The sequence below is a fragment of the Protopterus annectens genome, chromosome 9.part0, assembly GCF_019279795.1.
Source record: "Protopterus annectens isolate FY-2018-M chromosome 9.part0, PAN1.0, whole genome shotgun sequence".
In the NCBI taxonomy this organism is placed as follows: domain Eukaryota; kingdom Metazoa; phylum Chordata; order Ceratodontiformes; family Protopteridae; genus Protopterus; species Protopterus annectens.
This window is the reverse complement of record NC_056743.1, coordinates 1,712,776,705-1,712,802,111: the sequence shown is the minus strand read 5'-3', so window position 1 is coordinate 1,712,802,111 and position 25,407 is coordinate 1,712,776,705. Positions and strand designations below refer to the sequence as shown.

The window sequence follows — 25,407 nt, the reverse complement described above, 5'->3', positions numbered from 1 at the left end:
CCATATTTGAAGTATCATAGGTTGATAATAGGCTATCGGCCCTAGGGCCTATATAAGCCTAGCCATAACAATTCCCTGGCTATTTCTTCCCACACGATTTATTTCCCTGGACCCCTGTCTAGCAGGGTGACTGATGTGATCCCTGAGGTGAATTCCCTTTCTCCCATCCAATCGTCAAGGTTCCTTTTGAAGAGGGCCAAGGAGGTGCTCTGCTTGACATGTATTGGCAGTCTATTCCAGAGACTGGGGAGTCTCTGGGTCAGTAACCTATCCTTCCAGCATGTTTTGTTTATTGTGATGACAAGGTTTAGAACCCTGGAGCATGTGGCACTGAGGGATTGGGATTTCTTTAAATGTAGCATGTCCAACAGCTCTGGGTTTGACATGGCCTTGTTGTTAATCAGAGATTGCCTCTGAGTAGACGATATACGACAGAGTATAGCTGGAGTTTTTTAAGGTGGTCAGCATAGGGCATCTGCTTTAGGTCTGTAATTCTTTTAGTGAGGTACTCTGCGGCCTTTCCAGTTGTTGCAGATGTCATGAGATGTACATACAGGGTTGCCAGATTTCCAGCAACCCAGGTAGGGACAAAAAAAAAAAGAAGGTCTCTCACGAAGTGAAGACCAAAAAAAAAAAAAAAAAAGGTCTTCGGCGGCAAAAAAAGGGTCTTTAATGGGAACATAGTTCCGCATTAAAGAACTGAGCTCACTCTGCCTGCAATAAACACTGAGCTTCTCGTGTTTAATGCATTGCAGTTCCGCATTAAACACGAGAAGCTCCGTGTTTAGCGCTTTTGATTGGCCGTATACGGCATATGGGCCAATCAATCAAACACGGAGCTTCGTGTTTTAATGCGAACACAAGAAGCTCCGTGTTTAGCAATTTTGATTGGCCCGTATGCCAGGTATACGGGTCAATCAAAAAACAAACAAAGTGGAGGCTGGCCGGGATTTAAACCGGCAGGGCAGGACTCGGGATCAGGCTACTGATCTCGGGACAGTCCCGCCCAAATAGGGACGTCTGGCAACCCTGTGTACATACCAAATGGGGCATTGTATTCCATAATGGGTCTAATGAGGGATGAGTACAGTGGGACAATGACCTCCTTTTTTATGGATAAAAAGCCCTTAGTGATGAGGTGTGTCACATAGAAGGATTTCCTGATTGTTGTGGCAATGTGGTTATCGAAGGTGAGACCACTGTCCACCTGTGTCCCTAAGTCTCTTATCACACTTTTGGTGTTTAGTGTATTGCCACCTATGTGGTAATTCATGGGTACATGTTTTTTCCCAAAGAGGATAGCTGTACATTTCTTGGCCTTGGGCTTGAGCCCATGGCTCTGGCACCAGGCATCTGTTTTTGTAAGGCCCTTTTGTAGAGTATCCACATCATTTGGGGATTCAATAATGGCTCCCAGTTTGCAGTCATCTGCAAACTTTGTTAGCCAGAGTCCCTTAGTGTTGGCCTGTACTTCAGAGAAATAGATGCCAAAAAAGACCGGTCCCAGGACTGAACCCTGAGGTACTCCACTTGTCACTTGTCTGGAGCTGCATTTGGAGTGAGCTACTTTTACAGTGTGGGTTCTGTCAGTAAGCCAGTTGGCAACCCATCGAGTGATGTAAGGATTAATGGCCAGCTTAGTAAGTTCATCTATGATTCCAGAGTGGGAGATGGTGTCAAAGGCCTTGGCGAGGTCCAGATAGGCTGTGTGGATTGCCTTACCCTCTTCCATGGCTCTGGCGACTGATTCAAAGAAGTCAATCAGTTTCAGGAGACAAGATCGGCCCTTCACAAATCCAAACTGGGTGGGGTCCAGTGTTTGAAGGTTGCCAATGTCTTTGTTTATAAATTCCATGATAATACATTCCATGGCCTTGCAGATCAGGCTCATCAGACTGATGGGGCAGTAGTTCCCGGGATCCAAGGTGGATCCCCCCTTGTGGAGTGGGATAACTGTAGCTCTGCACCACTCAGCGATCTTGATGTAGCATACTTTTCACACTACATGGTAGTTTTACCGGATCTGTAATATATGTAATACTTTTGAAGTGGAATGGAAAGCTAAAGGAAAGATGTGAAGTGGAAACTCTCAGATTTGCTCTGATTTAGTGCAGAATGGCACAAAATACACTGAATCTTCTGATATTGCCAACATTCTGGCAGACAGGTTTAGTGCAAACTTCACCCCCATCTCACCCCCTAAAGGGCCCATAACCATACCAGAAGAATGTAGTGCCCCAGCAATCACTGACACACAGGTTAAAACAGCCCTATCCAAAGCCAAAAATACAGCTTCAATGGGACCAGATGGTGTCCCAGGCTGTGTCTTACGCGAGCACTAAAATGAACTAACCCCTCACCTAAACACACTGTTCAAACTCAGCCTCTCTACAGGCTATGTACCTATAGAGTGGCACACAGCAACAGTTATCCCACTTCACAAAGGTGGAGCCACAATGGACCCCGGGAACTATCGCCCTATAAGCCTGACTAGCCAGGTCTGCAAGGCTATGGAGCGCATCATCATGGAATTCATTAACAGAGACATTGGGAACCTTCAAACATTGGACCCTATCCAGTTTGGCTTTGTTAAGGGCAGATCATGCCTCCTAAACCTGGTAGACTTCTTTGAGACAGTTACCAAGGCTTTAGATGAGGGAAAGGAGGTCCACACAGCCTACCTAGAACTCGCAAAGGCTTTTGACACCATTCCCCATTCTGGTATTATAGACACGCTTACCAGCCTGAACATAAACAAATACGTCATGAGATGGGTTGCCATTTGGCTCACAGATAGAACCCACACGGTGAGAGTTGTGGGCTCTAGGTCCGACTCTAAACCAGTTACAAGTGGCATCCCCCTGGGCTCAGTCCTGGGACCCCTCCTGTTCAGTATATACTTCTCAGAGGTACAGGCAAGCACAGGAGGACTATGGCTGACCAAGTTCGCAGACAATGCAAACTGGGGGCCATAATTGACTCTCCAGCTGATACAGACATCATCCAGAAGGGTCACAATGAGACGGATACTTGGTGTCAAAATCATGGCCTCAAGCTAAATGCCAAAAAGTGCATAGTCATCCCCTTTGGAAAAAACAAAGTACCCGTGAACTACCACATAAGTGGTAGTCCCCTAAATACAGAAAATTTAATAAGGGATCTGGGGACCCAAGTAGATAGTAATCTCTCCTTTGATAATCATATTGTCAAGGTGGTTAGAAAATCCTTCTATGTGACCCACCTAATCACAAGAGTGTTTGTATCTAGAGCAAAAGAGGTTATTGTGCCCCTCTACTCATCACTCATCAGACCCATCATAGAGTACAATGTCCCATTTGGGATGTACCTTACAAGACACATGCAACAGCTGGAAAGGCCACAGAAGTACCTCACCAAGCGGATTACTGGCCACAAACATATGCCCTATGCAGCCCGACTGAAGAAACTCCAACTGTGCTCGGTTGCATACCACTTACTCAGAGGTGAACTCTGCCTGACATACAAGGCCATGTCCAACCCAGAAATGATGGACATGCTCCACCTAAAAAAAAAACAAATCCCCAAGAGCCACATGCTCTAGGGATCTAAACCTCACCACAACAATAAATAGGACATGCTGGAGGGATAGATTCCTATCCCAGAGACTCCCCATGCTTTGGAGCAGGATTCCAATCTACATTAGGCAGAGCCCCTAACACTCTTCAAGAGAAACCTTGACAAGTGGATGGGAAACAGAAAATTTACCCCGGGGATCACTGCAGTGGCTCTTCTGAACATTGGCACAGGGAACTAATGGCTCTGCTGGACCGAGGCACAGAGAACTAATCTAAGGGGGAGGTGAAAGCCAACACATTCTGGCTAGGCTTATAGATGCCCTCGGGCAGATAGCCTAGTACTTACCTATGAACCTATGAACCTATAAGTAGAAGGGTGAGACAGTGTAAGAGTAGATCTGTGGTGGGTATACTAGTTGTTATAAATTAGCAGGGGTGAAGTAGAGTAGCATTACTGATTAGTGGCACCTAATGTTAGTGGTGGAAAGTGAACTGCTAGATTACTGGTGTGAAACCAGAGGAGGGTCATGTAAAGGGTAATCAAAGCCTGTGGGTGTAACCAAGAATTTTGATGGGTCAATACTACTAGATAGTGAGGAGTTTTGTGTGGCATATTAATTAAGGGAGGAGCTAGACTGTATAGCAAATGTTTAACCTGGAGAGTCACAGGAGCATAACCAGGTATTTGTATAGTGTGCTTTAAGGATCTTTTTAAATTGTGAGGTGGAACTAATGGAAGTTAGGTGGCTAGGTAGGGTATTCCAGGGTTTAAAAATAGAATAATTAAAGAGAGATTTCCCAGCATCATTGTTACATTGGCTACTAGATTTTAAGGTTCTTGCTGTAAAATAGGGGATAATTAGGTTTTCAAGAGCTAGGGTTTTAGCTGGGTATTAATAAAGTTTATGGGTTAATGACAGTTGACTGAGTTTTATTAGCTGAGGTAGCTCTATCCATTTTAGTTGTCTGAGGGCTATACAGTGATGAGACCTATATGGGGTCTCAGTAGCAAATTTAGCTACCTTGTTGTAACAAGATTCTAATTTGAGTAGGTCAGTTTTACGGAGGTTGGCTAAAACTCGGGATGCATAAAGGAGGATGGACAACAGATGTGTCCTGGCTGGTGGATTTGGTGTCTTTAGTGAGAAATTGCTTGTTCTGGAATAGGAGGCCAAGTTTTTTGTGAACCTTTTTGATAGTTTGGGCTATGTGAATGTCAAATTTTAGGTTACCTAGTTCTACACCTAGTAGTTTGGTGTGGGAGGAAGGGGTGATTATGGTGTTGTTACTGGACATGATGGTAAAGTTGTCACATGGGGGAGGGGATCTGCAGGGGCTGAAAAGAAAGAGTTTTGTTTTATTTGGGTTCAGGATAAGCTGGGAGTTGGTGAACCAGGTTTCAGCAAATGAGAAGCAATTTTGGGTGAGGGAGTGAAGATCTGTTAATGTGTGAGCTGAGCATATGAGGGTGATGTCATCAGCATATTGTACCACTGATGCATTGGGTTTGGAGAATGAGAGCGGTTTAGTGAATAGAGTGAAAAGTAGTGAACCAAGTATGGAGCCTTGAGGGACTCCTAAGGATACTGGTAGGAGAGGGGATAGTTGGTTTTGCCATTTTACTGCTTGGTGCTATGATAGGTAGCTTTTAAATCATGAGATTGAGTGGGTGTTGATGGGTAGTGTATTAAGGAGTCTATTATTGTTGACCATATCGAAAGCTTTAGATAGATCTAAAAAGATGGCAGAAACTAGCTGTCTCCTGTTTCAGTGATGGTTAACTGTGTTGGTAAAGGATATTAGAGCTGTTGTGGTGCTGTGGAAGGGTCTAAAGCCATGTTGATATTTAGTTAGTAGATTGTTTTTTAGAAGGTGGTCCATCAGTTGGGTGTGAACCACTCTTTCTAGTATTTTTGATAAGGGTGATAAAATAGCAATTGGTCTGTAGTTGTTGAGTTATAAGGAGTTTCCACACTTGAGCAGTGGTACTATCTGGGAGATCTTCCATGTAGTAGGTACTTTGGCTTGGCACATCTCAGCCAACTTGTTCCTTGTCAGCTTGCCATAATCCTCTACTGACATCCTTGCCTGCTCTCCCTGACTATCTAAGCTAACAAAAAGTAAATAAATAAAATTATTGTGATATTTTATTTATTTATTTTATTTTACATTTGTTAACCGGGAAATTCCAACTGGACGAGGTCCATTTTCAGCGGAGGCCCGGGGAGAAAAGCTCCGGTATCAAGTTATACAAATACAGTACATCCAGCATAATACACAAAACAGGTTGCATCATATATGAAACTCTGAAAGTCTACTTTGTGGCTGCATGAGAGTACAAACACCTTCCTTAGCGAACAATGCTTACAGACCACAGGAATTCAATATCCACACCACTGCTCAACAATATGTAAGGATGTGATGATCCCTCCACTGCCAACCAATTAAAATGTGATGCCCACCACTGCTACCAATATGTGTCAAGCACTAATATGTGTTGTCCCCATGCTGGTCCTGTAATCAAGGAGCCTGAATCCTGACCATTGACACTGGAGAGGGACGTGCAATTGAAATACAAATGGATACACTCAGGATTTCTAGATGCAGACCTCTCTACATCAAGTATAATTTCCCTTAAGAGCATACAGGGAACACACTCAGCCCGGGGTCTGGATGTCTCAATTTGTCTCCCTCCAAGTCCCCAATAAGACTCCCCACTGGTACAGGTGTAGGGTTAGGTCCTCAGCTGAGTGTCCAAGCCACGTTCTCCAGCACCCTCTCTGTAAACCCAGTGCTTCATATCCCTGCCCTAAGTAGCTCACACACACACGGGCACACACACACACACACACACACACACAGACTGAGAGATTTGATTTTTCACACACACACACACACACACACACACACACACACACACACACACACAGATTTGATTTTTCACACACACACACACACACACACACACACACACACACACACCTGGGAAATGGTGGCACAGATGTACCTGCTGTGCCCCCTTCTGCCAAGAGCATAAGGTAGTTATCACTGATACCAGACACTTCACAATCAGCTGCTCTAAGGCCCTTAACAAGGGGTGTCCAATTGTACTGTACAAATAAATAAATATAAGTACTCTCAAAGATTAGATACCATGGACCAGTCACAATAAAAGTTTTAAATATATTTAATAATAAATAATAAAAGAAAATGAAAATACTGAATATATATTCACAGTAAACCACAGAGTTCAAATCACAGAAAATATTGAAAACAACATTGATGGACAGACTCATACAAATAAAGAAAAACACTCTCTAAGCTAAGCTTCACTATATTCCTGACTGAATCTAAGATAATTTACTGTTCCCTAATTGCTTACTTGGGCAAGGCAAGATGAAATATGTGAGCAATCTTTCTAGTCAGGTCCCCAAACAGAATACTCTATATTCTTAGATAGCTCCCAGTAAAATATAATATCCAAGATGACTTGCAGAATGACCTTATCTGGTCACCTGACTCTAGGTTTTCAAAGTATCTCCTTCTGAAATTTGAGACAGGACTTTAGCAAACTGCTACAATACACATTTAGAGCTTTTATGGCAGTGATTCAGAGGCAGAACCATTTACAACACTTCCCCCCTTCTTTACAAAAGCGAACAAATAATGGCTGTTCCCAGACATACCATCTGCAGGCCTACTTAGCACTGTGGGGTAATGTTCAATGATTTAACAGCTCAATTACATTTCCCTTATTTTTCTTAAAATAAGCCAGCTGGTTAACCATTGCTGTGCCAGTGCCCTCTATTAAAACATATGCATTCATTTCAGATACCATAATACATGCACATTTCTCTTCATTTCAGCAGGGTGCACTGTTGATACATGCTAGCACAATTACACAAGCAGAGCTCACAAATACATTTTCAGCACAAGCATCTGTACAGATCAGTTTGATATACTAATGACATACAATTATTTACAAAATTCCCACTAGCTGTTCTGGCACAAGTCATACATCCACTGCCCTACTTCTCCCCGGCATGGCTGGCAGTACCTCCTATTGTCATAGTATGTGATATGGGTTACTTGGGATGAAAGACTGAATTAAAATGTGTTTAATTAGAAATGGATTTTGGCAGATATATTGCAAAAAATAAGGTTGTGGTAGAAGGAGTGGCAGTCAATTATGGAAGAATAACAATGATGATGTTATAAGAAAAATGATAAGTATTAAAAAATAGAAATGTGTATATATGTGCTTGTAAGTATGCAAATATGTAATCAATGTTTTATGTTGTGTTAAATAAAGGACCCCTACTCTTTTTTTTATATATGTGCTGTGAGATCTTTTACATCCATTTGAGCTGCCATCGATTCTGACAGATGAAGCTTTGGTTTAATATCTCATCCCAAGGACATCACACCCAGGAGTGCCTCACATCCCCATATGCTGCACTGCAATGTCAGTTTTTGAAAATTACTCCAGCTACCTGGTGTGGGAAAAGAACCCACAGCCTTTTGATCTTTCAGCACCAAAGTCTAGTGTACTACCTATTAATATATGTGTACCTATGTTATTACTCAACGTATGTGAATTTAATAAAGGTACTTTAAATGAGTTCACTGTCTGTCTTTTGCAGTCATTAAAGTGGTAATGACATGGGTGCTGGGCTGATGACATTTTGACTCTTTTCCATAAGCTGCTACTACTGTATAATTTAGGTGAGCTTTTTCCTATGACTGTGAAGTTCCAACGCTGTTTTCTGGAAGACTGGACTAGACAGTCAAGAGGAGAAGATAAACACTTGCACCACACCACACTCATCACATAGTCCCTCAAAACCTACACCACCAAAACATATACATAGAAACACAAAACAAACACCTACATTCACAGAGGCTCTCAATAAAAACCTGCCCAAGCATCAGAGACCTCCAAAGCAGAAATGCAAGCAAACTCTACCCCCCAACACAACCCAAATGACACATAGCCCACAAACCCAGTGTGCCACTCAACCACAGCCCATAAGGCATAACAACGTACCCAACACTCTAGCCATAGGTGACTCTATAGTCAGGCACACTGATGTTCCACTCACCAGGCTAAACAAGGAGAAAGTTACTGTCAGCTGCCTGTCAGGTGCCTGGATCTGCCACATAACGCACGCACTCAGGTCACTCCACAACAAGTACAAATATGACACTGTCATTGTCCATGTTGGTGTGAATGACCTGAGACGTACCTCCCTGGACTACATGAAAAGAGACATGGAGGAGCTCTCTGATCTTGTAGCCCAGGCAGGTATGACCCTAGCCCTGAGTAGCATCCTGCCATCACCCAGAATGATACCACAGTACAAGGACAAACTGATTGACTTCAACAATTGGCTAAGCTTCTGGTGTCATTCTAAGGGGATCCAGTATTTGTCTGCCTGGGACGACATGATCGACAGACAACGATGCTTTGCCAGAGATGGCCTGCACCTATCGCCCTTGGAATTCTGGATACTGGCTAAGGCTCTTGCCACCCCTATAGTGACTTTTTTAGGCAAGGTTCAAATGACAAATTCACCACTGTAACAGGTACAAGCAAGCAAAATCTGTGGGTAATGCTACTCAATGCTAGAAGTCTAAACCTCAAAATGCACTCACTCGAGGCATTCCTTAAAATGGAGAACATCGACATCTGTGCAGTGACAGAGACCTGGCTCAAAGCTCCAGAGAGCACCCCTGCATTACCAAGCTATAATTCATACCACACCTTTCGGCCACCTAACTCGGAATGAAGCACTAAAGGTGGAGGTGTGTCCATATTCATTAAGGATATCCACACCTCCAGGCTAGTTGCACAGCATAATGCATCCGAGATTATCCAAGTGCAACTAACTCTGGGCAAGACCGCAATCCAAATTGTAGCTTGCTACAGCCCCCCACCATGCCCCAGGATTCCCACTCCTCATTTCTTGATACACTGGAAAGTATTAGGGTACAACCCAACACCCTAATAATGGGTGATATCAACTACCCCACCATTAACAGGGAAAACTACTCATGTACTAACTCTTTTTCTCAACGTTTTCTGGAATTCATAAATTCTAACGCCTTGGATCAACTTATTCACACCCCCACCAGGGGCAGCAATATCCTAGACCTGGTCATTACCAACATGGGCAACCGGTGTTCCACACCAGAGGTCAATTCCTCGTTGGTCAGATCCGACCACAAGCTAATCAGCCTAGACATCCACATCCCGCCCCCACCCCCAATTAGGGAAACCACCGTAAAAAACTTCTCCAAGCCAACTTCACACTTCTTAAGACACCAATGCAGACAGACAACAGAGGTACGACTAATGAGTCCTACACAAATGCACTTTATAAGCACTTACACGAGTGCATGGATCATACTATCCCTAATAAAACCAAGATGCTATCCTTCAAAAAGGAAGCCAATCTGGTGGTCCACTGCCATAAACAAACTCTACAACAGAAGAAAAAAACTGTTGCAAAAAAGAGTAAAATCCCATCATTGGAGGAACTCCCTGGTCAACCTCAATAAGAAGCTGAGATCCCTCATAAAATCCTCCAAAGCTAGTTACGAAAAAAAAAATTTCCACAGACTCTAAAGACAACCACAAAGCATTCTATAGCTATGTCAAGAATCTCAATGGCAACACTCAGATCTGCTCTGAGTTACAGCACAATGGCACTAAATATACAGAACCAACTGATATTGCCAACATCCTGGCAGATAGGTTCAGTGCTAACTTTACCCCCCTCTCACCCCCTAGAGGGCCCATATCTATATTGGAAGAATGCAAAGTTCCTGTAATCACGGCTGCACAGGTAAAAAACACACACTCCAAAGCCAAGAACACAGCATCTATGGGACCTGACAATATCCCAGGCTGCGTTCTACACGAACTACAGAATGAACTGGCACCCTACCTAAGTTCCATGTTCAGTCATAGCCTCACCTCAGGCTTTGTGCCCACTGAATGGTGCACAGCAATGGTTATCCCATTCTACAAAGGGAGAGCCACAACAGACCCCGGAAACTACTGCCCCATTAGCCAGACGAGCCTGGTCTGCAAGGCCATGGAAAGTATCATCATGGAACTCATAAACAAAGACATTGGTAATCTCCAAACTCTGGACCCTACCCAGTTCGGGTTTGTAAAAGGCAGATCATGTCTCCTAAACCTAATTGACTTCTTTGAAGCAGTCACCAAAGCCATAGGTGAGGGTAAGGTGGTTCACACAGCTTATCTAGATCTTGCCAAGGCTTTTGACACCATCCCCCACTCTGGAATTATAGATAAGCTCACTAAACTAGGTATAAATCCCTATGTCACAAGATGGGTTGCCAAATGGCTCATGGACAGAACCCACACTGTGAAAGTAGCAGACTCCAAATCCAACTTCAGACCAGTGACACGTGGAGTACCACAAGGTTCAGTCCTGGGTCCTCTCCTGTTCGGTATCTACTTCTCTGAAGTACAGGCTAACACAGAAGGTCTTTGGCTAACAAAGTTTGCAGATGAATGCAAACTAGGAGCCATAATCAAAACTCTTAACAATGTGGACATACAACAAAAAGGCCTCACTGAGACAGATGCCTGGTGTCAAAGCCATGGCCTGAAGCTCAATGCCAAAAAGTGTATTGTCATCCCCTTTGATAAAAACTCTGTACCCATGAACTACCACATAAGTGGTAGTCTACTTAATGCCGAAAGTGTGATAAGAGACCTTGGGACACAGGTGGACAGTAGTCTCTCCTTTGATAATCACATCGCCACAGTGGTCAGGAAATCCTTCTACGTGGCTCACCTCATCACAAAAGGTTTCTCATCCAGAAAAAAAGAGGTCATTGTTCCCCTCTACTCATCACTCATTAGACCCATTATAGAGTACAATGCCCCTTTTGGTATGTACCTCACAAGACATCTACAACAACTGGAAAGGCCACAGAAATACCTCACAAAGAGGATTACTGGCCTCAAACAGATACCCTACGCAGACCGTCTAAAAAAACTCCAGCTTTACTCCGTCGCATATCGCCTACTCAGAGGCCATCTCTGCCTAACATACAAAGCTATGTCAAACCCAGAGCTGTCGGACATGCTCCACTTAAAGAAATCCCAATCCCTCTGAGCTACACGCTCTAGGGACCTAAACCTTGTCACCACAATAAACAGAACATGCTGGAGGGATAGATTCCTGTCCCAGAGACTTCCTATACTCTGGAACAGACTACCTATCTATGTCAAACAGAGCTCCTCATTAGCACTCTTCAAGAAAAATCTTGATGACTGGATGGGAAATTGGAAATTCACCTCAGGGATCACTTCTGTGGCTCTGCCCAACAGGGGCACAGGAAAATCATTTTCTTGAGTGGCGAAAGCCAGGGTACTTTTTTGGCTAGGCTTATATAGGCCCTAGGGCTAATAGCCTAGAACCTACCTGTGAACCTATGAAGGTGATTTCTGTATAATAATATATTACTGTTTGCAAATGTCATTTATACACTAGGAGTAGATTCTTGATTGAGTTTTGATGGGCTTACTGCTTTTTACAACACAAGGATATGTATCATGAGAATACCAATTGGTTTAAAAAGAAAAAGGTATTTCACAGTTGATAAAGCCTGCCAAAAAACACAAACTATTTAAAAAGGTAAAAATGCAGGATTCAAACAAAAAGTAAAAACAATTTACTAGAAATAATAAAATAGTCAGGAGCTCTTACATAAAATGCTTTTCAAATATATATACTTACCACACACACATTGAAATCCTCCCTTATCATGTAGTCATATATCTTGCCTATTTTTCTCCTATACCCTACGTGAAGGGCTATGACCTCCTCACCCCCTGCTACCTATGCATACTAATTCAAGATCACACAAACACAGAGAACAGTAAACAGTTAATGCTTTGTAATATTGGCTGTTTCCTGCACTCCATGCTTGCACGATCTCTGCAAAATGATTCACTCAGCATGTAACTATATGCAGAAGTACAACTCCATGATTAGCATGCAGTCACCAAGAGTACTCAGTAACAAGCACTTTCAATCAAAAACATTCGATCAGTAAGGATTTGCTGATCCCATGACATAATTTGCTTTTCCCAGTTTTGCTTAGCTGTTGCATTAGTGGAAATGCCATGACAATGTTTTATTATTTGTTGAAGAATCCTTAATTGAGTTATCTGAAACACTTGATACATTAGTGAAGGTTATCATGGAAGAAAGCATAGCAAGAAGCAATAATTCTTATCGAGTTGGATGTAGGTTACGCAGTTACATCCTCATAGTTCTCTTGCTTTTTTTTGAAGGGCTGTGATTGACTAGGAACTATGATTATAATCACACAGTTGGAGCATAATAATATAAAATAATGTCCACCATTGGAGTATCGGTAAAACAGTACTATTTTATGATAGGAAGTGTCCATGAAGTAACCACATAACTAAAAAACAGTTGGTTTTAAGATGGGGAAGATTACAGAAATAACTTTGTAGGGGTGTGTTGGCCAGGTGCCAGGGTTACATATGAGAAGAGTGACTGTGAGGAGAGTGACTCATACAAGGTTGAAAAGAATATGTCAGTTTTGCATTGAATATCACCTTCTAGGGCCCTCTGCTAAGACCACTCCCTTGTAATTATTACAACACAGTCTCAGATAATATCATCAAGACAACACTGGCAGATCTCTTGTTTTCAGTACATCTGTTTTTAATCTTCAGTGGTTCAGTCCTATGGATTGGCTTTCTCATTTCCTCCTACTTTCTGAATAGCAACAACATGACTTCACATAAATTTGATCCACTTCTGTAACTGAGCCATAGCTAACATGAACAAGGTTAGCACACTGAATCCTAAATTCTGGCATAGAGGGATGAAGCACTGACTATACCCCAGATGACCTGAGCTGGAGTTGTGAGTCAAGTGCTAGTAGAGTCAGATGGGGGATGGGAATGAGCATCTAGTTTCAACTCCACCATTATGAGGGGAGGGATAGGTGATTTCTCAGCCAGCCATTGCTCCAAGTACAAGCAAAAGGTTAAAGTAAGAAACTCCACTGAGCAGGGATGGTCCAAGCTTGATATCCCAAGTCAGATGCAGTAGCTATCTGAGGCATGTGTGTGGAAACATGTACACAGCAGAGGGAGGGCATAAGCTATCCTGCAGTAATACAGTACCAACATCAGCTACCAGCAGGTAGGGTTAAGGATTATAGGCTGAATATATCTCTACAACAGTGTTAAACTGATGTCTGACTGCTGATATGATAGGTGTTTAATAGCAGGAGACAAATAGAACCAGATGTCTTCAGGCCACAGTCTGAGGGATTGCCAGACTTATCTGGCTAAAAGGTGAAGGGTACACTTATGGTGATTGGAGACAAGTAGATTGGTTGTCAAAGGACACCATTCTGGCAGACAGACTAAACTGGCTGTGAATGAGGCTGCACCCCTCTGCAGAAGGCAGATCACTAACCACCCACATAGCTGCCAGAATGATGCCCCTTCTAGAATGTTGTTGCTCCTGTTACTTGCAATAGCTGATGTGGGGGAACAAATGAGTTCAAATGCCACGGGGGGGGGGGGCTGATGGAAGGAAGGCATTAGGGGAAATAGCATACAGAATAAAAAGACTAACACAGTGAACATGGCACTTTAAGTTTCATTGAGGCCTTCGGCACCAAGTCACACATGATTCTGTTGCAGAAGATGAGTGGAGTGATGAAGAAGGTAGCAATAAAAGTTTGTTTTTTTTTCTAGCAAGATACCAATAATCACAGGACAATGTGTTAAGACCAGTCCTACTTTCCATACTGGTATCTGACATAACTTAATGAATGAAGAATGTGACTTGTCTGATTGTCTATGACACCATTCTTAGTCTTCTTCTTCTTTCGGCTTTTTCATGGTTAGGGGTCGCCACAGCGGATCACCTTTCCGCTCATGATTGGCAGTGGAGTTTTATGGTGCCGAGGTGCCAGCCCAGCGCCCAACCTTCCACAGAAGGCACACGCACACACACACTCACACCTAGGGCCAATTTGGAGTGTCCAATCCACCTACAGCATGTCTTTGGGACGTGAGAGGAAACCGGAGCACCTGGAGGAAACCCACACGACCACAGGGAGGACATGTAGACTCCGCACAGAAGGCACCCCAGCCAAGAATTTAACCGGAGAACCTCTTGCTGTGAGGCGGCAACACTAACCGCTGCACCACAGTGGCTGCCCCCATGACACCATTCTTAGTGAAGCAATAAAAACAGTGTAGAGGAATTCCTGCAATAAGATCCTGCAAAATAAGCACAGTAGTCAGATGCAAGATTCATAGTCACCGTCTGTGGAAGTATTGTCAGTAATATACAACCCATAAGATAAAATCTTGTTTAATTCACAGGACTCTGTAAACAGTCGTAGTCAGGCCAAAGTGTGGATCTTTGAATGCAGAACATGATATGTATCCTCTGGTGCTTATTTAAAAAAATAACTACTTGACAAAGTGATCAAGCCTTACAGGCTTAGGCCTACTTTCCCTTTTTTGATAGAGCAACAAAAAGCATAGTGGGATAATTCAAGACTTATTGGATGGATGTCTCATTTCAGTTAAGCTAAATAAAAAAATAAGTAAACTAAAGACCTAGATGTTGTGGGCGGCAGGCTCCCCCACCCTATCTCCCTTTGCAGGGGACACAGTCCCCACTATCCCCTTATTTAATATAAGTCACTTCAAGGCTGTACATCCTCACTACCAAGATGGTGTGAGGGAAAGGATGCAGGACATCACTGGGTGTCAAACTTACTAAAACGTGAGCAATTCTTCCTTAATAGCATAACATTTACACACAGACGCACACACTCTCAAAACATCTTTACCTACAAAGCAGTTTGTTGGCTTTATAAATGGGTTATAATATTTAATTCATATGCCAAGTTATTGGGTGTTAGTAGATGAAACAAATTATTACCTAAAGCTCGCTACAAGATTATAACACACACCAAACTTTCCCCCTTTAGGTACCATAGAACCTCAGATTTATCCTTATCTTTCACTAGCCTTAATCATAACATTGGAGGAATAATATTCTCTATTAAAAAAACAAATGAAAAGTATTATTATGAAGAAAATAAATTTGTTTTTAACCACAGTTAACCCTCCTCACCCCGCCAACATTGCAAGTACTGTTGCATCATTTGTGATATAAGGCTGTTTTGGCTGACACTCTACTGAATTCATTCTTGTTCCCAGCTGACAGTGCCATCCTATCCACTCCCGATCTTGGAATATGTACCCATGCTTTTCATTACCTGGAATGGGTCCTACCTTTCCAGGTGGGATACCCTTACCGTTTACAAGGGTTATTTTCTCAAGGTGGTCAGGCAAAGCAGCAGCTGATGATGTTTGCCACACTGTGTCCCGCTCAGGAGGTAGTATATGTGGGTCCTAAAATACTACAATCTAGAAGTGGCTGAGAAGGATAAGAAACATGAATCACAAAGCAATATAGAGAATGATGAAATGTACATCACATGGGATCAGCCACTACCAACACTTCTAAAAACATATGTCAAAAATCAGATATAGTAGTCCATGAAAAGTCAAAAGTACCATTACTCATTGAAATTGCTACATCCAGTGATTGTGTCTTATGTATAGAGGGACACAACGTCATAATATATCAGGATGTGCAGGCAAAAATGAGGGCAATGTAGAAGAAAGATACCCAAACAGTTAGCGTAGTATAAGGAACAAGGGATCTAAGGAAAAAGGATTTAGAGTCATACTTAGATATGTTTCCAATACATGTAAACTCATGGATTACAGAAGGAGGCAATTCAGGGCATATTGCAAGTGTTGAGAACAGCACTTTTGGCTAATATCAGTGACAGAAACAATACTAATTTCATGAACTCTTATTGTACCCTGACTTAGAAATGTGTTCCATTCCCATCATGGTATGAGAAACCCAAAAGGCTTGGATAAATTAAACCGAGAGAAGCCTCTGTACATTAGGTATGTGTTGGGAGCAGCACCACTCCTCTCTGAGGTGGTAGCATCTGCCACAGTCCTGCTCATCAACCTAGTCCAGCTGCACACCCGTCTCATGATTTGTCAGTCTCCACCAGCCAACAGACAATGGTTAACACTCATGGTACATCATCCTCCCCTTCCCCCAAGGACAGATTAACACGAAAAGTCTTGTCATTCCTTTCCTCCTGCTATGCTACCCCCAGCAGGTGTCAGAGCACAACTCAAACTAGGATTGTGTGTGTCACAGTCAGGGCTTTATCCATCTAGGCCAACAAAGTTGACCTTCAAAAAAAAAAAGGAAAGAAATTTGAGCTAATTATGGAATCACTATCTGTTCTTGGCATGCAACCTGCTTCTTAAAATGCATTCAGCTGTATTTATTTAAGTTTGTCTGCTATTTATTTGCCTACATAACTCTCTTGTTTATAAAAGATGCATCAGAGTAAGATTCATTTCCAAGTACTTCCTTGCAGGAGAGGATAAATGAATTGCAAACAAATGTCTTAAAATATTAGGAAGTAGTTAAGTACACAATAATTGGAGAAACACATCAAACAGCTATGGTCCCAAAGAAAGCAGGCTGTAAATCCACTGTCATTTACTTAAAGTTTAATGTGATGAGCACTTTTGTCCACAGAATTAAAATTCTTTCGTGAGATAAAAAACAGACAAGATCCACAGTTGAAATAGCCCTCCAACTCAGTCCACATGACATACAACATTGTGACTTTACAAGTCTTATTTAAAGTGACAAGCCCTAAAAACTCAAACATATATTAAATTCACTTATAAAAATTTCAGTAGAACTTATCTAAATTATTATGAACACACATAATAATTTAATTTAAATTTATACTAAATAAACATTCTACAAAGGGGCCTCACGAAGACTAATGATTGTTGTCAAAGTCACGGCCTCAACCTCAGTGCCAAGAAATGCATTGTCATCCCCTTTGGGAAAAACACTGTACCCCTGAACTACCACATAGGTGGTAGCCTACTAAACACTGAAAGTGTGATAAAAGACCTTGGGACACAGGTGGACAGTATTCTCTCCTTTGATAATCACATCACCACAGTAGTCAGGAAATCCTTCTACGTGGCACACCTCATCACAAAGGGGTTCACCTCCAGAAAAAAAGAGGTCATTGTTCCTCTCTACTCATCCCTCATCAGACCCATTATAGAATACAATGCCCCATTTGGCATGTACCTCGCAAGACATCTACAACCACTAGAAAGGCCACAGAAATACGAGGATTACCAGCCTCAAACAGATGCCATATGCAGACTGTCTCAAAAAATTCCAGCTCTACTCTGTCACTTATCGCCTACTCAGAGGCGACCTCTGCCTAACATACAAAGCCATGTCAAACCTAGATCTGTTGGACATGCTACACTTAAAGAAACCCCAATCCCTCTGAGCCACACACTCCAGGGACCAAAACCTTGCCACCACAATAAACAGAACATGCTGGAGGGATAGATTGCTGTCCCAGAGACTTCCCATGTTCTGGAACAGACTACCCATTCATGTCAAGCAAAGCTCCTCATTAGCCCTCTTTAAGAAAAATCTCGACATTTGGATGGGAAATAGGAAATTCACCCTGGGGATCACGTCTGTGGCTCTGGTAGACAGGGGCACAGGAAAATAACCTTCTTGGGTGGCGAAAGCCAGGGAACTTTTTTGGCTAGGCTTATATAAGCCCCAGGGCCAATAGCCTAGTACCTACCTATGAACCTATAATAAAAAATATAAAAAAATGAATGAAAAATGAACAGCAAACATTTCACTTTAAATAAAACGTGTAAAGTCACAATGTCATATGTTATGTGATCTGAGTTGGAGGCTTATTTAAACTGTGGATCTTGTCTGTATTTTTATCTGGTGAAGTCTTTTAATTCTGTGGATGAAAGCTCTCGTCACATTAAACTTTAAATAAATGACAGTGGATTTACAGACTGCTTTCTTCTGCACCATAGCTGTTTGGTGTGTTTTTGCAGTTTTCTTTTTATCTTTTTGTGTTTGCACAGTAATTGGAGCTATGATAAGCATGAAGTGGCTAAATGTATCATCAGCAAGAGTCACTGCAGGCTGAATCAGAAACTGTTTCTAAAACTATAAATTGTTCTCATGTTTGTACTGGGCCTCAGCCAAGGCAAAAACACACAAACACACACACACACACACACACACACACACACACACACACACACACACACACACACACACACACACACACACACACACACATATGCATGCACACACACACACACACACACACACACACACACAAACACACACACAGATCCAAATCTAATGCTTATTCTCCTTTTCCCCTGGCAGGTAATCGTCAATGGATCCTTGGAATCTGTATTGCAGCCGGAGTAGTAACTATGGTGATATTACTCCTAATGGCCCTTGTGAAGAACCTAATAAAATAAGGATTCATTTGTAATTATGTGCCATCCAAAAACAATATCAAAATGCTGGCCTCTCTAGAAAAGCCGAAAAAGGGCATGTGCAATATATCTTTTTTGGTATGGCAAAAAGCGAGAAAATGATTTGAAGAAAATCCACTAGAGCTGTGTTTCCATTTTCTTTATAATAAATCAAGGAGGCCACTGCTGCTAAAATGTGGACACAAGCAAAACAGGGGATTGTTTGAAGACCGTAACATCATGATAACTCAAGCAGATTCAAAATGGAAATGTGCAGCCCTGATACAAGTATATCATTTCCTCCAGAAGATTCCCTATCACCGTACAAGTTTCAGTCTGAAAATGAAAATGTGTAATGCCGCATGCTGAAGAATAACAGCTCAGACACACAACAGTAAAATAATTACTGCCTGAAATTGAAAACACTTTATTTTACTTTTCCTTTGGGAAAGGGGCTAGCACAGAACGTACCATTTGATATCAGTGAATTCTGAATAACTGTCTTAGCTTCTTTTTATTCTTATTTTATAACAGATTGCAAAACAGGCAGATTGTATTAAACTATTGGAAATCTCAGTCTGATGATCGAAGAATTGTATTAGTAAGTCTGACACCTTTTGTTGAAGTTACTCTCATTTTTAATACAAAAAGACCAGTTCCGTTCCACCTTGCATATAAAACATGAAAAAGTAATTTAGTTAACATCATATTTATTACAATGAGTAACAGTTTTATAACAGTATGGAAAAATAAGAAGGCTAGTCACAAAATATAAACATTTGGTTAGATTTAATTAATTTCATAAACATGTAAGCAGTAAACGGGTTCTTCCGGGACCCTTTTCAGCCATGACCTGAGCCACAAGCACAATGGTAAATATAATATACGTATAACGAATATGTGAACATTTGGTGTTGTCAATCAACCTGAATGTTTTCTGGGAGGTAGGATGAAAAAGCTTTTGCAGACATGGAGAGAATATACAAAATTCTTTACTAGCAGTAACCAGAGGTCAAGGTTGAATGCTAGACCCTTACGCTATGAGGCGAAGATGTTGCCATGAAGTCACTGTGTTACTCATTTCAAGTGCCAATGGAAGTATTAGGAACATAGGAACAATATTAGGCCAGCAATCACTGGGACCGTATGATGCCTAGCCATATGTACCTTTCAGCAGAAACCCTTAAAAGTTCTTGCCACCTTCTTAAAACACTGAATATAGCCTATCTGCCACATAGGAGTGTACTTGATAACCCTGGTGTAAATTTGCATCTGCCTATCCAGTCATCGTATTTAAGGTAGCAAATTTACCACTTGACATGTAGTAGTAACTTATTCCATAGGCTGGAAATATGTTGAATTTGGAACCTATCCCGCTAGCAAGTCTTTTTTTATTTGTTGGTATAGATTTAGGTCCCTAATGTGGCTTTTTATAGACTCATTGGTTTTGTTAATAAGTAACAGGCAAAACAAGATTGGCCTTTTATTCCTTGCAAAGCAAGACACAGGTCAACTTGGAGTAGCTGGTAGACTGCTAAGTACATGGAGAGACTTGCTAATCTGTCAGGACAGTTGAAGGATTTAAGGCCTAGAAAGTTTTGGCACCTTTCTGGTTGAGAGATGTGCTTGGATTAGTACATACCAAAAGGGGCGATGTACCGAAAGATGGGTCTGATAAGGGAAGAATACAGTGGCATGATGCCTTTGTTGGATCTTGAAGACATTCCTTTGGAAATTAACTTGGCCAGATATTACAATTTTGTGACTATGTTAGAAACATGATAATCAAATAAGAGAGAGAGAGAGTGTTGACCATGTGTGTCTGAAGAGGTGTGCCACTTATAACATGTGAGATAGGAGCAGCATTTTTGATAAATGCTACTCCTCTGCACATTTTCTGTATTTAGCTTGAGACCATTTTCAGTAAACTAGGCAATGTACATATCCCAGCCCTTGTTAGAGCTGTTCAGTATCAGTGGATGACTTGATAACAGTGCCCAGTTTGTAGTCACCAGCAAATGTGGTCAGCCATGCTTTTGGGATATTGACTTTTATGTTTGCAAAATAAATGCTAAACAGGAAACAGCCAAGCACTGATCCTTCTGGCACCTTACTAGTTAGAATTTTATGTTCAGAGAGGGAAGCAGCATCTTTCACAACATGGGATATGTTAGACGGCCAATTTGCAGTCTAACAAACAATATAAGGGTTTTCAATAAATTTGTCAAATTTTTTAATAATACCAGCATGGGGAATAGTATCAAAAGCCTTAGTCAGGTCAAGATAAGCAGCTTGCATGGAGCCACCACTGTCCTCAGCCTATGCAACTATTACAAAAAGCTTACTAGGCTCTGGAGACAGGACCTGCCCCTTACAATACCAGACTTATATTAATTAAGGTGCCTATGTCCACCTTCATGAGTTCTGCCATGATGTGGTCCATAGTTTTGCATATTAGGTTGGTGAGACATATAGGCCTGGGTCTGTAGAAGGGCCACCCTTGTGTATGGAGATTCACAGTGCTTGCTCTCCATGGCAGTACCAGGCACAAATTCAGTGAACAGGCTGAGGCTGAAGAGACCAAGAAGACCCTTGGAGAGTGTGTACATGGCACTGATAATCATGTAGTTTCTTATGTCATCCAGTCTCATGGAAATATTATTTTTAGCCTTTGGCAGGTATTCTGAAACTTGTTCTAAAGTAATTTTAGGGAAAGATAAATGTTTATAGATGGTGAGGGCAACAATATGAGTACACAGGGTAAAGTTAGCATTACATTTGTCCATTAACACCTTGGCTATGTCCTTGGAATCAGAATGGAAATGGTCATTCCTGATAAGGACACTACCTCAATAAACAAATAATAAAATAAAATAAATATTATACGAACTCTGTGTATTGCTGTACACTATTTTTTAATTTCCTAACATAATTGAAGAAGGATTTGTACTTTCACTTGGTATCTGTAGTGGCCTTAAGCTTATACTGAGCTTTTTTTTCCAATAGTACTCTTGACTACCTTTCTAGCTTGTTTCATGTGGTCCTCAGGTAGGAGGGTGGGGATTTCTTACAACTTTTCATTATTTTATTTCTCTTGTTATATAGTTTATTAATAAGGGAGTTTCACCAGAGAGGTTTATTACTGAATTTGCCATTATAATTCAGGTAAATGGGTACTGACTTTAGTATGCATGTGTTTAGATGCTAGTAAAAGTTGGAGACAAATGCAGTTGCCCTCTCAGCTGGGTCCATTTGCAGGAGATTGTTGGGAATTTTGCATAGGTCTTCTACAGGTTGAAGTTGGTTTGCTATGGGCAAAGTCCCACAAGGACGACTTAATTTGGTGAGGAGGTAGTACCACTAGGTATGACAGAGAAGGTGACTAATATGAGGTCTGTTTTAATCAGGGATGATGAGATGCAGGCCAGAGTACAGGCGGACTCTAAGTTGGAAGAAGGTTAGGCTATCAGACCTTCTAATGGGTAGGTTTATAATTTGCTCCAGAGCAATGATATTAACAAAGTCCAGGAAACACTAAGCATAGGTAGGTAGGTACTAGGCTATTGGCCCAAGGGCCTATGTAAGCTTAGCCAACAAGGTTGCCTGGCTTATGCCACCCAAGAAAGTCATTTTTCTGTGCCAATGTCGAGCAGAGTCACAGAAGTGATCCCCGGGGTGTATTTCCTATAGGTTTATAGGTAGGTACTAGGCTATCGGCCCAAGGGCCTACCTAAGCCTAGCCAACAAGGTTCCCATAAACAGCCTCTGCAAGACTCAAACCCAGGACCCTACAGACCATACACAAAGTAATTTACCACTAAGCCATGGCATATCCATTTTTAGAGGCGTAAATGTGCCAATCGATTCTTGGCTAATTGGAAACCATTGACAAGAAGGTATTTGGTTTGATATTTAATACTTCAGTGGTGTTAAATTAATTTCCATGAACTTTCTGGGACATGCTGGTGATCTGTAGCTATTAATGTAGTTTGATTTGTTAAGGGTGATTTGAATCTCCATGAGTTCCATGTTATGGTCATGAGTAATTTAATGTGAGATGATAGTGTTTCTAACAACTACACATGCTCCAATCTACCCCCATTTACCCAAGGATCTGAAGGCTTGACAGGTGTTAATACCTGGTACAGGAGTGTTGTCACTACACTAAAACCATGTTTCAGTGACTACACAAACATGTGTTCAAGTTGCAGGAGGGCCTCAGGTTCTGGAATCTTTCTACTGAGGCTCCTGCTATTGATTAGTGTGCCATCATGATGTCTGAATTTGAGTTTGCTATGTTTGAATGTCCACTGGAGAAATAATGCATATCAAAGGCAGTATAGGGATAGCAAAGGCTTTAGCCAGCTTCCAAAAGCCTTGGCATGAGAGGTGTATGGCATCCCTGGCAAACAGAAAGCCTTATCTACCATCTCATCCTAGCTAACACATACTACATTCTCCTTAGAATGACATCAACTACCTAGCAAATTATTAAATTGAATGATTTTGTCTTGGTATTTACCTATCTGGTGGTGCAGCGGTTAGCGTTGTCACCTCACAGCAAGAGGTTCTCCCATTCGATTCTCAGCTGGAGCACCTTCTATGTGGAGTCTGCATGTCCTCCCCACGGTCAAGTGACGTTAAAGACATGCAGGTAGGTGCGAGTGTGAATGGGTGTGCCTTTATTGAAGGTTGGGCATCGGGCTGGCAACTCGGCACTGTAAAAATCCACTGCAAATCATGAGCGGACCGGAGTTCTGCTGTGGCGACCCCTAACCGGGAAAAGCCGAAAGTCTTTTTATTTACCTATCTATCTTATTATTCAAAACCAGTGTCTTTCCTGTCTCTAATACATGCATAGTAAGTTCTAGCATGTCTCTCTAGTCTCTACATATCCCTCATGGTAGAGCTCATCAGGTCATTTACTCTTATGTGGGCCATCACAGTCATTTTTGTCTGACTAAAGGGACCCTAAGGTTCTTGTGACCTAATGGATCCTGATAATGGGCAAGCAACTTAGAATCCCCTTGTATTTGTCTGGTCTGGTGAGTGTGGAGACTGTGTATCTAATTACAAAGTCACTTATGATTAAAACATTTCTCTGCATGGAAGCAGACTTACTGGGCCTTATAGGCTTAGTTCTGCTTTCCTGATGTCTCTTGGATGAGCTGTCTGGATCTGCAGTATGTGTGAGTGGAGATGAAGTAGGTGTTACCTTGTATGCTAGAGGCTGGATTCTTTCAGTGAGTGTTTTTCTTCCATAAGATAAAGTTTCTATTTGACATATGCAAATGCATTCAGAGTTTTTAAAGTCAATATCTCAATGCAAAATATTATTTATGTATTTATAACCCACACAGAAGTTAGAGAACTTAAAGAAATTCAAACTTGTTGATGCATTTTCTCATTTTAATGCAAATAAACATTCTGAATTGCTTTGCGTGCAAAAAATTTATACCCAAATTGGTATCGACTTCCACATCACTGACACATCTTGTTTTGATGAAACTTCACATGCATGAAAAAAATGATTTACTTATTCAATCATACATATCTCACATCTAAAGTGAATCCTGTCCTTCGCAACCCTGTCATGGTCTGAAAGCAATAATGCTTATCTCCTTTGCTGCTAGCCCTGTTGTAAAGATGAAGAGCTCTATCTATAGTTCCAGTGACCTGAGTTCAAGTAGTATTCTGGGTACTTAAGGACCTAGTTGAAGGGGAGACAGCTTGGCCAATGATCTGCCATCCTTTTTCACTGTGAAGCATCTGAATCATTTCACTGCTGGACTGCTTCCCTATGGATGATAGGATTCAGTAAATAAGCTGGCAATTATCTTGTTGTGAACAGAAATGAGGAAATACATGTGTGTGTGTGTGTGTGTGTGTGTGTGTGTGTGTGTGTGTGTGTGTGTGTGTGTGTGTGTGTGTGTGTGTGTGTATCTATGTGTTTGTCTGAGACAGAGAGAGAGACACAGACAGGCAGCGATACAATTGTTCACCGCTGCAACACCAGGGTCTTAGGTAATTAACAAAACAATTAAAGCTCTGTTAACACCATATATGTAGACTTCAGTCCACAGACTGCTCTGCTCTCACACTTTTTTACATAAAAGAGTTTCTTCAGGCAACAAATAAAGGCTTTCGGCTTTTCCCGGTTAGGGGTCACCACAGTGGATCACCTGTCCACTTATGATTGGCAGTAGATTTTTTATGGGAATTGAACCAGAAAGCCTCTTGATGTGAGGCAACAATGCTAACTGCTGCACCATCAAGGCCAATTAGCTTCTTCAGACAACAAATCGACATAAAGCAATGGAACATTAAATCTGGAAGTTGGGAAATCACAACCCA

General features: G+C 41.7%; 1 protein-coding gene across 1 annotated transcript in view; it reads left to right on the top strand.

Moving 5' to 3' along the window:
* LOC122812228 (intercellular adhesion molecule 5-like) overlaps positions 1-22,629 on the top strand; it is a 469,151-nt gene extending 446,522 nt beyond the window's left edge. The window contains exon 8 of the mRNA XM_044084581.1: positions 18,959-22,629. Within this exon, the coding sequence (XP_043940516.1) occupies positions 18,959-19,056 (98 nt within the window). The 3' untranslated portion in view covers positions 19,057-22,629. The remainder of the gene's footprint in view (positions 1-18,958) is intronic.
* The last annotated feature ends 2,778 nt before the right edge of the window (positions 22,630-25,407 follow it).